Here is a 13,333-nt window from a genome sequence, read left to right as displayed (position 1 = left end):
TACCTGAACAACATCATAAGCTCAGTTTGAGGGAATTTAAAAAAATATTCACTTAGACTTTAAGATAAACTAATGAGAATATGTTTTTTTTTGCACAAATAGTCACTTAGGCACAAAGATGAACTAATAAGATCAATATCACGGTGACCCCACGTTCCTGTGAATGCGATGTCAGTAATACACGTAGGGAATTCCGTTACATCAGGCACAGTTAATTTGGACTCATGGATGACCTGAATAAAATATGGTGTTAGGTCACGGTGACCTCTCATGGACACCAAAATTCCTTGAGAAAGTTGCTGCTAATCAGCTGCTTCAGAACAATAATGTAAATGAAAAACTTTCAGTCATGTTTTTGAGCTCTTCACAGCAAAGACACAGTTTAGGCAAAGTCACAAATAACCTTTTAGTCTCAGAGGAGGAGTTTGTCTCTGTCCTTGTCTTGTTAGATCTTAGTGCAGCTTTTGATACCATTGACCCTCACATCTTGCTAAAGAGACTGGAAAAGTTAATGGGCATTAAAGGAACTTTCAAATCGATTCCAATTTGTACAAATTAACAATGAGTCATCTGAGCGCACTTAAGTCAAGCATAGGGTTCCATTCTTAGTTCATTGCTATGAGGATGATACCCAGTTGTACTGGTCAATAAAACCAGAACAAAGTAATAAACTACCTAATCTTCAAGCAAAACAGAATGACCCGCAGTTTTCTATCATTAAACTCATACAAACGTATTCCCTTCCATGAGCACCAGTGGTTTGAGGAACACCAGTAGCACTCCTGCCAACTCTTTCTTATAAGTGAAAATTTGTTCCCACTACACTCACACAGACAGCCAGCGTTTCATTCCGAGTTGATGATGGTTTTATTGATAATGAAAAGGGAAATCTACAAATGCAGCTTAAGACCTCCAGCAGGTCCGACCACAATCCAAAGGCAAACATCCACTCCACCTGTCCCCGCTTGCCGGGGTTTAAAAGGTAGAACTTCATTAATAAGGAAAAGTGGGAGGGACTTAGTGCTGGAAGGCCAATCAGCTGACAAAGAAAGACATTCTGAGCACCACCCAGCTGGTCCAAAGGAAGCTGCTCAAGCCTTCCTTTGGGCCGTGTGGGCAGAGCCAGGTGCCGGGGCCAATGAACCTTTTTTTCTCCACATTATACATTCATCAACATGACATTACCAAAAAAAGTTAAGAAAAACCTCTGCTCCACTTTCCCACTGCAAAGCACCCCAGTCACACCATAAAATAGTCAAACACACACACACTTACAATCAATTTTCATCACTAACTGAATTTGGACAGATTAATGTTGAATGTTTTTCCTCAAGAATAGTTTCTTATTTCGCATTCAGATAAATTATATAAAGTCACCATGATTTAAGGAAAAGTGCCAATTTAAATAAAATGGGGTGGGGAGGGTGAGTACAGCATACCATACCCTGATTTACATTTCCTTCCAAAGATGGATCAATAGTGTCTTCTCCCACTGGAAAAGATAAGTGATTTTTGTCTGTGCTCTTAGCAATTTGATTGAAAAGGGGACAAGATGGACAGCAACATCACACACACACCCTTGCACACACATGAAGGACCAGTGTCAGTGGAGCAGCATTGTCTATGACAAATTGGGGATGGGAGAGGGGCTGGTGGAGCTGTTGTCCTGATTTGCTGCCTGGCTTCCTCGTGGTGGAACCTCGATGATGCGGGGCTTGTCAATGATGCGAGCATGGCGGTCGCCTTTCTCTACGATTCCAATTATCCACGCCCCTGAACCTCCAGCTCCGGAGCTCTGGCTCTTCATCTCGGAACAAAACTTGGCCGCCTGCTCTCGGGGTAGACACACCAGCAGCCCACCTTGAGTGATGAGGAGGAAGAGAGAGATTTTAGGTCAATATATAGATTATCACTTCAACCATTCAAATTAAACTTCAAATCATCTTTGTTTGGGGAAAAAATGCATTATTAACATGCTCATTGAAAGACACAACAACATTTATTGTGCATTACTCTCAGTGTTCATACCAGAAGTCTCTGCTGATGTGCCCTGAATAAGGTTAAACAGGTTGCCACAGGCTTTACTGATGGCAGTCATCTTGGCTATGATTGGCAGGTTGTGGATGACAAAGGCCACCTCATTTCGTTGCTGTGCCGCCAGGTTGTTGGCATGACCCAATAACCCGAAACCTGTCACGTCTGTTGCAGCGTGGGCCTGGAACTTGTGCATTAGGCCTGCCGCTGGAGACACAAACATGAAAATGAGCGCGATTACACAAAAAGTGGACCAAGTCTACGGAAATAATTGTAGGTTAATGTTCAATTTATGATTTGCTATTGAGTGTGATTTCAGGTCAGAGGTGTGGAATCAAATAGAACCTATCAGATGCAAATTAAATGATGAATACATTTCCATGTGCAGTGAGCACTGCAGGACATGACCATGACCACAAACTGCAGTGTACCTGTGCGGTTTAGCGTTGCCATGGAGAACATGGCTTCCTGATAGGCCTCTTTTACTTCCTCTTTGGTGACAACTAGTTTGATCTTGTTCCACCTCTCAGGCTGATGAGATACAGAGAAGTAAAATGTCACCATTTCATGACAACGATCAAGATAGTGCTGTTGTGAACTGAATTGAGTGACTTACCTGATCCAGCCACTGGTGAGCATTCACAGCCACCTGTGTCCCCAGAGGTTTAGTCAGGACCAAGACGTCACCTGGTACTGCACCGTCCGGCCTGGGAAAACAAACAAATACGTTTTTTAAAAGGTGGCTGTTATGGCCCTGTTACTGTTACATAGCCTTTTATTGATAAAAGAGTCCAGTGACTGTAAATAAACATGAACAATGCATCTCATCTTGATAAAATATCCTGATCAGTTGCTGCTATCAACTGGACTGGTGACATATTTTTTACATAATGGTGTGATAATAACTACTTAAAATTGTACTTTTATTTTAGAAAATGTATTTGGCGTGTGTGGAATACATTCATGTGAGAGCACACATTGCAACAGAACATGACTTCAAAATATCTCCTGTGGAGACACAGCCACAGGACAATCTGAGCTCTGTGTTGGGCTGTGGACACTAGGACTGCAACTAACGATATATTTTTGGATTTATCGAAGAGGAAGAAGAAGAATGGCTCCATGTTTTTTCTTCAGGGACATGCCACAGAGATATACTGCTGTTCCCTGTGAAGTCACCTTTACACCGTTTGCAGCTAACAGTCTCTGAAGGCTTTAATGTAAAGACTTGTTTCTGCTTCATCTTAGCAGTGCTTGTCGCTGCCATTTTTCAAACATTTATTCCTGAGAGGGGACAGCGTTGTCCCGTGACCTTAACAAGGCACAGGATTGGTTCGTTTACTGCCCCCATCTCAGGAGACACTGCCACAATGTGTGCCGGGCATTATAAAAGACCTGACTAATCGATTACTAAATTAGTTGCCAACTATTTTTATAATCGATTATAATCAATTAGTTGTTGCAGCCCTAGTGAAACCTATGACTTCTATGTGCTGGCTGAAATGCATGCTCAACTAGATTCTGTAAGGGGCTTATGAAATGCATTCTGTGAAAAGAAAGAAGCTGCCTACTGAGGTGGACTGAGTCTAGAAACAGACTAATTACCAAATAAATGAAAATAGAGATAATTTAATCCGCAGTTAACAAAAGTGTATGACTCACATGATGAACTCGTTCGGCTGGCAGACGACTGATGCTACTCCTCCTACGATGATCCAGGGGTTGATCACAGTCTGGCCACCCGTCACAGAAGTACCACCCTCCTCTGCCGCGTCACGAAACCCTTGAATCATCAGCGGCATCACTCGCTCACGATCCTGCGTGGTACACGTACATACAGACTGTATTGAATCGTGACAAGAGATCTTAGAGATATTGACATATATACCTGTGAGATTATAGAGGATAAAGAGCAGTGGCGTAAATAAATAAACGAAGAGACATTTTGGCAACCAGCTTTGAACACACATAGCACTACCTTGTCATTCATCTTCTGGCTGACGCTCAGCAGCATCAGCATGTTGTCACATTCTGTGATACCCATGGCGTAGAGATCACTGAGGACGTTAGCACAAGCTATCCTGCCCTGAGAGACGGACAATGAGACACAGAGAGAAAGTGAGTGACAGAAAGCAAAAAATGGTCATGGCTTTTTTCACTGTTTCTGTATAATTTCTATTTAGGAAAAAGACAGTCAGGCTGGAACCAAATTTTTCTGCAGCACCCCATGAATTATATCACATCTTTTCCTTTCTACTATTATCAGGTGTAATGCTTATCTAATAACGGCAGTGACAAAGAATGTGAAGAACTGCACACACACACACCCAACATAACTTTTGATTTAAACTCACACACACACACACACAGCATAATTATGTATGTAAGAAATTGTTTATTTTTTCATTGAGGGCCTAAATTTCTTGTGTGCTCCTAATTCTTTTTGTTTAGGAGTACACATGCTCCTTGGGAAAACAGCGCAGAACCCTGAGTAACCAAGTACAATATTACATAATGAAAAGTGTCTCAAGTATGCATTATCATGATCGTATCAAAATTGATACTAAAGGTGATTTTTAAAATGCACTTGCCAAAAATAACAACAGTCCATCTGTTGTTTGGTTTCAACATTAATTCAGTGAATGTTTAGTGAAGGTTTGTTGTGACACATTCAGATCTAAAAGAGTTTTTCATAAGATTATGAGTGGGCTGATATTTTTCTGTAGTAATTGTGCAAGCTTTACTGTTTGTTTTGTGTCGTCTAGTATATATCTAACAGTTGACACTGATAATAGCAGTGGCCTGGTGTTGCCTCCTGACCTGATCCACTTAGAGTGACGTGTCTGTGAAGGCCTCAGGAAACACCAGCGGGTGACTCACCATCATGTAGGGATCCTCCACCAGAGGGTAGAAAAAGTCTGTGGTCTGGACGAGTGAGAGTCCTCCATGTCTCAGGGGAATCACACAGCAGTCCATCCCCACACCTGGAAACACACCACAGTGAGGAGGAGGGAGACAAGTGATGACAATGCAGCAACCTTGCAAAAACTATTTATTTAGATTCTTAAAGAGTGAGAATACTTCTTCTGTAGTACTTGAGCTGTACGAGTGGGCACTAGTGTTGTTTACTTAAAAGGTAGTATTTATTACAGGACAGTTGTATGGGATTGCATCGTGTGAACGGTACAGAGGTCTCTGTGCTCACTCAGTGTTCCTTCTTACTCTTCCCCTTCAAAGACACGGAACTAAGCGCAGAATCAGGTTTTATTGCCAAGCAGGCACAAGAAATCTGCTGTGGTGTATTTGTGTAAATATACATTTGAAGAATATATACAAATAGGAAACAAAGATGAAATATAAAGAATACATTAGCACCAGCGGAGGGATTGTGCAAGACGTTGTGTCCGAGTCTTCTCTCAGGCTTAAGAAACTAATTTACGAGAAGAAATGCTGGATCACGAACATGACCTTTGAACTCAATGTACCAATGCTATTGCCATGAATGATTTCTGCTGAATCATGCTTACACATGAGTAACTCGACGACTCACAGGACTCCTGTCCTCGTTTATATCTATTATTCGCATTTACGAAGTAGCTTAGCAACGACTTATCAATGTATTTAGTTGAAGTGTTCACATGTTTAATGGGTACGGACAATTAAATGGTTGGTTGTATCCCCAAAGCTGCCAATCTATCAAATGAGTTGCAATTAGTTCACACAAGCTAGCAGGGTTAGCTGCAGTTCCGCTAGCTAATTGACGTGAACCAGAAGCACTGACAGGGTGTGCGGGGCATGAGGAGCGATCTGTGCTGACTCCGAATGTGATCCTCACCGAGTCGGGGCCCGGGCAACTGTTGGACGAAGTCCGATGCTTGGTCTCCGGCCTTCCGTGTCGCGTCAGCCCGGTCCGGCTCCAGTCCCGCCAGGAGTTTGAGCAGAGCCTCCTGCGGGACCTTGCAGCCTCATCCCTTCAGGTCCGAGAAGGCTGTGAGACGGAAGCCGCGCTCCAGGCCGTGCTCCTCGGGTTTGAACGGCTTGTAACCCGGGGGGAAACAGCCCTCCGAACCAACAACCTCCGACGGGGCAGGCGGGGAAATGGAGACCGACATGTTTGCCTCAACACCGCCTCAGACACACGACGCCAGTCCCCGGACGCTGGCAAATACGGACCCGACGATGAATGGAGCGTGTGTTCGACGAAGAAAACGGGAAACCAACGCAACTTCCTGTTGCAACTTTCACCGTATAAATCCCATTGTATAAAATTCAGCTAAATCATCATTAAACAATCATGATATGTTACATTAATATAAGACTTGATTTTGTATTATATTACAAAAATAAAATTTCAACCCATAGCGAAGGCATCGTCGTCAGAGGCACAGGAGCAAACGTCTTATTCTGAAGGAGTAATTGACAAGTCTTGTTTCCTCTGTGTCGCTGTTTGACTTGACACAGCACAGGACGGTGGTTGTACACAGACTGTGTGTAAAGACGTTGGACACAGTAGAAACCACGAGTGGGTCGTGACTATTACATAAACACACAGAGACAAAATAGTATTGTAGAGCACGAAAAGACAAGTCGGACACTGTACTGACTTTTGATATTCCAAAACACTACCTTATTCATGCACTAGTAGCCTAGCACTCTCAAAATGTCATATTTGGAGAGAAGGATGAAAGAGCAGGGAGTTTAGTCACCATCAAGGAACAAACACTACATGGAACCCTGACATTATTACTGATGGAAATTATTGATAATTGTCATGATTTGTTTCTTGCAATATTATGACAAAATTGCACCCTGAGCTTCTTTTTCTTTAACATAAAAAACAACAACCACAAAAAAATAGGTTTCAATGGCCACAAAATAAAAGGAAAGAGTTGATTATGGTGATGATTCTCTGTTTTGCCAGCAGAGTTTGGTGTTGCTCCTGCTTCAGAGGAGACACATTTTGGAAAGAGCAGGAAAGACTCACATCTGAAAAAAAGGGAAAAAAAGATATGCAACCCTGAGATCATCAGAGAAGGAAGAGAGTGAACATTCAAATGACATTTGATATTCGAAACGCTACTTTATTCATGTAATATTAACATATCACTCTCCAAATGTCATATTTGGAGAGAAGGATGAAAGAGCGGGGAGTTTACTCACCATCAAGGAAGAAACAGTATATGAAACTCTGACATTATTACTGAAGGAAATTGTTAAAAATGGTCATGATTTTTTTCTTGCAATATTATGACAAAATTGCACCTTGAGCTTCCTTTTCCTCAACACGATATTACAAAAAACAACCCAGTTTCAATGGTCACAAAGCAACCAAAGTATTGCTGATGGTGGTGGTTCACGTGCGAAAGACTCAACCCACAAGGTATTGTGGGTTCAGTCTTTCGCTTACGGCCATACCACCCTGAACACGCCCGATCTCGTCCGATCTCGGAAGCTAAGCAGGGTCAGGCCTGGTTAGTACTTGGATGGAAGACCCCCTGGCAATACCAGGTGCTGTAAGCTTTTTCGAATTTGCTTTGCAACCAGCAGAGGGAACGGTTGCTGCTGCTTTAAAGGAGAAACATCTTGGAAAGAGCAGGAAAGACTCGCCATCAAAGAAAACAAGGATATGGAACTTAAGGTTAAGGAGTTAACCCCAGTTCTTTGAAACATGTGTGAGGTATCTCACTATGGGACAAGCCCTCGCGCTGTCCCCCAGAAGCAATTTTACACTCGCCAGCCCTGACTGGCAGGCAGACGTGTCAATAGAGGAGGGACCTCCTACTCTATATAAGACCGGATGTCACGTCATCGCCTTTAGTCTAAAAAATAAGCACACCTCTTCCTCGCTCCAGGCAAGGAGGGTGATCTGGTGAGATACCTCATTCATGAGGTATCTCACCAGATACCTCATAGACTCCGGACGGGATGTAGTAAGCAGACCAATCACAAGCCTTGCGGGCTGCGTGAGGCTCGCGTCGCTTTGTCGTATAGTCAGAAAAATTGGCTGACGCACGCAAGCCGCAACACGCCCCCCGCAAGTACGCGAGGGGCGTGTTGCGGCTTGCGTGCGTCAGCCAATTTTTCTGACTATACGACAAAGCGACGCGAGCCTCACGCAGCCCGCAAGGCTTGTGATTGGTCTGCTTACTACATCCCGTCCGGAGTCTAGTTTCCGGTTTCAATCCCGGAAACTGCGGAAACCACGGAAGATTTAGAAGAACGAATATGGACCAAATAGAAGAGCACTTGGCAGAAAAGATCCGAAACCATGTCCACTAGTATAACCCGTCACTGACTGGCGGATTTGTCCGCCAGAAAAAGGCTCTGAGGAGCCGCCGTGGCGATGTAAATTAACGTGTGCCACACACGAAGAAGAGCCGACTTCAACAAAAAACATTACTCCGCCTAGTGGTCTGGCGGTGAATTGCGTTGCAACACCCGCAACCGTGAGGGAACTATAAACCAAAACGAGTCCGTAGAAGCTGCGTGTGTACGTGCGTGCGTGCGTAAAAAACGACTATAATTCGGCCTTAAGACCTGGCGATGACGGTGGTGCGTCGGGATCAGTCTGAGCGACGCTACCCAGCGCTGAACTGGTCTCATGTGTAAACGACCCAGTGAAGTGACCACCAGACCTGAGGCCATCAGTCCTAACAGTCTGAGGCACAACGCCCCCCTGCGAAAAAGTGCCAGAAAAGCTTGGAAAGCTTTTATCCTTTCCGCAGACAGACGCGCTCTGAACGTGACTGAATCGAGGGACAGCCCTATGAATGTGATTTTCTGAGTTGGAATTAGAACACTCTTTTCCCAGTTTATTGCAAAACCCAGGGCTGCCAGATGCGATGTGAGCTGACTGGTGTGGGCCTGAGTTTGCTGGGGCGACTGTGCCGCTATGAGCCAGTCGTCTATATACATCGCTTTTCGCATGCCTCCCTCCCTCAGGGGTGCCACCGCTGCCTCGGTGCATTTCACAAACACCAGTGGGCTTAACGAAGGACCGAACGGGAGCACCAGGTATTCGTATGTTATGCCCTGGAAGGCAAACCTGAGATATTTCCTGTGAGGGGGGTAGATAGGGATGTGAAAATATGCGTCTTTCAGGTCTATGGCTGTAAACCGGTCTGGACGCACAAAACGGATCAGCGCTGAATGTGTCAGCATTCTGAATTTGTACTGCCTCAAGTGTGTGTTCAGTGACCTTAGGTCCACTATCGGGCGCACACCCCCGGCCTTCTTCGGGATCAGAAAGTACCTTGAATAGAAGCCACTCTGGCTCTGTTCTGGAGGAACCACCTGAACAGCCCCTTTTTCCTGCAGCGCAGAGATTTCTTTCTGCAAGATATGCGCATTTTCTCCCTGCGCCTGTGACTGCAATATCCCGTTGAACCGGGGTGGAGTGGACGCAAACTGAAGCCTGTAGCCGCTGGTCACAGTCTTCATTACCCACTCCGATACCCCACAGTTTCGCCACTCTCGGGTTCGAGCCGCCAGCGGCCCCAGAGCCTGAGCAGCGCTCACATTGCCCTTTGCAACAGGCCGGCTGAGTCGCTGCGCCATAGGTGGAGTCATACTGCCCCCTCGTGGCGTTATGCGAGCCCGCACCCCTCTGTTCTGTTCCTCTGTCATACAGACAGTTTTTGTCTTTTTTTGTTCGTTTTTTATGAACAAGTGCGGCTGCGCCCTCGACGCTTGGCTTATGACATTTATTGAACATTTCACAGAGGGAAAAATACTTTTGTGTTTGCTTGTGCTTCCTTTTCTCCATATTTATCACATCAAGATAATTCTTATCTGATCAGTACATGTTACTAACTTGACCCCTTTTCCCGGAGTTTCTGTGCCTTAGCGCCCGCGGATGCAGGGCCACAGCTGTGGCCGCACCATGGATTATGATTGTGGATCGCGTGTCGGAGGTCGCAATGGTGGATCCAGTTCGGTGGATTCTGTATCGTGCCAGCTGATCGTCGTTGTGATGGAGGATCCTTTGTCGCGTTGGCATCGGATGATGAGGGACCACGACCGAGGCGGCAGCTGATAATGGATTCTAACTGGCGGCGGTGGACAATGACTGTGGATTATAGTGGATCCCATCCTGATGCTGGATCGTGGTCTTGCTGCTGGCCAGAGACTGTGATTGCAGCGGGACTGCCTGACACATAGTATTGAAAAATGTTTAGCCTAATGGATGCTGCTAAAAATCCTGATGATGTTTTCTTACACCTGACATCTATTGCACTTCTGTCCGTCCTGAGAGAGGGATCCCTCACATGTGGCTCTCTCTGAGGTTTCTACATATTTTTACCTGTGAAAAGGGTTTTTAGTAGTTTTTCCTTACTCTTGTTGAGGGTTAAGGACAGAGGATGTCACACAATGTTAAAGCCCCATGAGACGAATTTTTATTTGTGAATGTGGGCTATACAAATAAAACTTGATTGAAACTTGATTGATTGTGCACCGTGTGCTTTTGGAAACACTCTGCGGCTCCACAGAGCTCTCTGCAGAGCCGATTTTTCCTTTCTTTGATTCTGCATGAGCTATGAATGCCAACATGGCCTCTGCACGCCTTTTGTGGGTTATGGAACAAGCTCCACAGAGCTGAACCCCTTCCGCCGGGAGGGAAGCAGGTGTCTGGCTGAACCTGTCCCCCCCCGACAGGCGGAGGTGCGCTAGGTAACGCGCCTCTTCTTTTTGGCCCCCAGAGTGGCAGGATGGGCAGGAGGGTCTCCCGTTGTCACGCTGGAAGCGAAAGGTTTCTTCGCCCAGGCGCCCTTGAGCTCCTGTGTGGCCGTGCCACTGCATGGGAGAATGTTTGCCGGTGTGCGGCTGGGGAAGCGGCCGGCGCCTTCCTGGGGAGGCAAAGCTGGAGCGCTTCCCCCTCTCTCTTTTTCTCCTCACAGCGTTTTTTGCATCGTCGCTAACGCCAAGCCGAATAAGCCTTTCGGGTCCACGGGAACATAGAGGAGCTGGGCCTTTTCCTTTTGGGTGAGGCTCGATAAATTTAACCACCGAGCTCTTTCCTGGGTAATCATCACGGCCATGGCTCTCCCAGATGCCTGGACAGCGCATCTGTGCAGACGTAGGCAGAGGTCCGTAACCACGCACAGCTCGTCCCGCACAGCCGTGGAAGGTGACGCCACCATGTCATCCTGCAACTCAGCTTGGTAAGCGAGCCACAGCGAAGAGGCGTTCAGAGCTTTCACTGAAGTGGCCACAGCCTCTGTAGCACTAGTAGCCTAGCACTCTCAAAATGTCATATTTGGAGAGAAGGATGAAAGAGCAGGGAGTTTAGTCACCATCAAGGAACAACACTACATGGAACCCGGACATTATTACTGATGGAAATGATTGATAATTGTCATGATTTGTTTCTTGCAATATTATGACAAAATTGCACCCTGAGCTTCTTTTTCTTTAACATAAAAAACAACAACCACAAAAAAATAAGTTTCAATGGCCACAAAATAAAAGGAAAGAGTTGATTATGGTGATGATTCTCTGTTTTGCCAGCAGAGTTTGGTGTTGCTCCTGCTTCAGAGGAGACACATTTTGGAAAGAGCAGGAAAGACTCACATCTGAAAAAAAGGGAAAAAAAGATATGCAACCCTGAGATCATCAGAGAAGGAAGAAAGTGAACATTCAAATGACATTTGATATTCGAAACGCTACTTTATTCATGTAATATTAACATATCACTCTCCAAAGGTCATATTTGGAGAGAAGGATGAAAGAGCGGGGAGTTTACTCACCATCAAGGAAGAAACAGTATATGAAACCCTGACATTATTACTGAAGGAAATTGTTAAAAATGGTCATGATTTTTTTCTTGCAATATTATGACAAAATTGCATCTTGAGCTTCCTTTTCCTCAACACGATATTACAAAAAACAACCCAGTTTCAATGGTCACAAAGCAACCAAAGTATTGCTGATGGTGGTGGTTCACATGTATAAATAAGGTGTTGTGGGCTGCGTCTTTCGCTTACGGCCATACCACCCTGAACACGCCCGATCTCGTCCGATCTCGGAAGCTAAGCAGGGTCGGGCCTGATTAGTACTTGGATGGGAGACCGCCTGGGAATACCAGGTGCTGTAAGCTTTTTCGAATTTTCTATGCAACCAGCAGAGGGAACGGTTGCTGCTGCTTTAAAGGAGAAACATCTTGGAAAGAGCAGGAAAGACTCGCCATCAAAGAAAACAAGGATATGGAACACAAACACAACACCACTGAAGGAAGAGAGTGAACATTCAAACGACTTTTGATACTCCAAAACACTACCTTATTCATGCACTAGTAGCATAGCACTCTCAAAATGTCATATTTGGAGAGAAGGATGAAAGAGCAGGGAGTTTAGTCACCATCAAGGAACAAACACTACATGGAACCCTGACATTATTACTGATGGAAATGATTGATAATTGTCATGATTTGTTTCTTGCAATATTATGACAAAATTGCACCCTGAGCTTCTTTTCCTTTAACATAAAAAACAACAACCACAAAAAAATAAGTTTCAATGGCCACAAAATAAAAGGAAAGAGTTGATTATGGTGATGATTGTCTGTTTTGCCAGCAGAGTTTGGTGTTGCTCCTGCTTCAGAGGAGACACATTTTGGAAAGAGCAGGAAAGACTCACATCTGAAAAAAAGGGAAAAAAAGATATGCAACCCTGAGATCATCAGAGAAGGAAGAGAGTGAACATTCAAGTGACATTTGATATTCGAAACGCTACTTTATTCATGTAATATTAACATATCACTCTCCAAATGTCATATTCGGAGAGAAGGATGAAAGAGTGGGGAGTTTACTCACCATCAAGGAAGAAACAGTATATGAAACCCTGACATTATTACTGAAAGAAATTGTTAAAAATGGTCATGATTTTTTTCTTGCAATATTATGACAAAATTGCACCTTGAGCTTCCTTTTCCTCAACACGATATTACAAAAAACAACCCAGTTTCAATGGTCACAAAGCAACCAAAGTATTGCTGATGGTGGTGGTTCACATGTATAAATAAGGTATTGTGGGTTGAGTCTTTCGCTTACGGCCACACCAGCCTGAACGCCCTGAAACGCAGCACGGAGTGACGTCATCAACCAGCGACCCGGAAGCACGCCACCGCGGGTGGATGCGGAGGAACTATTTTTCTTTTTTTCTCTTTTCCAGCTTTTTTCTTGTTCTCTCTCTACATCTCCTTTTTTTCCTTCTTCTTATGTGTTAATCCAACCGGACGTTAGCGTTGTGATTGTCTTGTTTAGTGTGTGTGTGTCCCCGCGGCAGTGACGCACTGTGCGGGG

General features: G+C 44.7%; 1 protein-coding gene and 2 non-coding genes across 3 annotated transcripts; 2 read left to right on the top strand and 1 right to left on the bottom strand.

The window, feature by feature from the left end:
- Positions 1-843: 843 nt before the first annotated feature.
- On the bottom strand, positions 844-6,226 carry sephs3 (selenophosphate synthetase 3). The gene is made up of 8 exons (XM_061074804.1): positions 5,870-6,226; positions 4,915-5,018; positions 4,013-4,120; positions 3,697-3,851; positions 2,651-2,741; positions 2,466-2,565; positions 2,029-2,241; positions 844-1,860 (listed from the first exon to the last, which is right to left on the bottom strand). Exons 1-8 carry the CDS (start codon positions 6,144-6,146, stop codon positions 1,622-1,624), a joined length of 1,287 nt encoding a protein of 428 aa, XP_060930787.1. The 5' UTR covers positions 6,147-6,226; the 3' UTR covers positions 844-1,621.
- A 1,209-nt stretch (positions 6,227-7,435) lies between these two features.
- On the top strand, positions 7,436-7,554 carry LOC133007197 (5S ribosomal RNA). Its single transcript, XR_009679685.1, has one exon. It is a non-coding gene; the product is annotated as a 5S ribosomal RNA (ribosomal RNA).
- A 4,457-nt stretch (positions 7,555-12,011) lies between these two features.
- Positions 12,012-12,130, top strand: LOC133005828 (5S ribosomal RNA). Its single transcript, XR_009678395.1, has one exon. It is a non-coding gene; the product is annotated as a 5S ribosomal RNA (ribosomal RNA).
- Positions 12,131-13,333: the final 1,203 nt, after the last annotated feature.

The sequence above is a fragment of the Limanda limanda genome, chromosome 7, assembly GCF_963576545.1.
Source record: "Limanda limanda chromosome 7, fLimLim1.1, whole genome shotgun sequence".
NCBI lineage: Eukaryota > Metazoa > Chordata > Actinopteri > Pleuronectiformes > Pleuronectidae > Limanda > Limanda limanda.
Note: the sequence above shows the minus strand (reverse complement) of the source record. Positions and strands in the feature narration are given on the sequence as shown.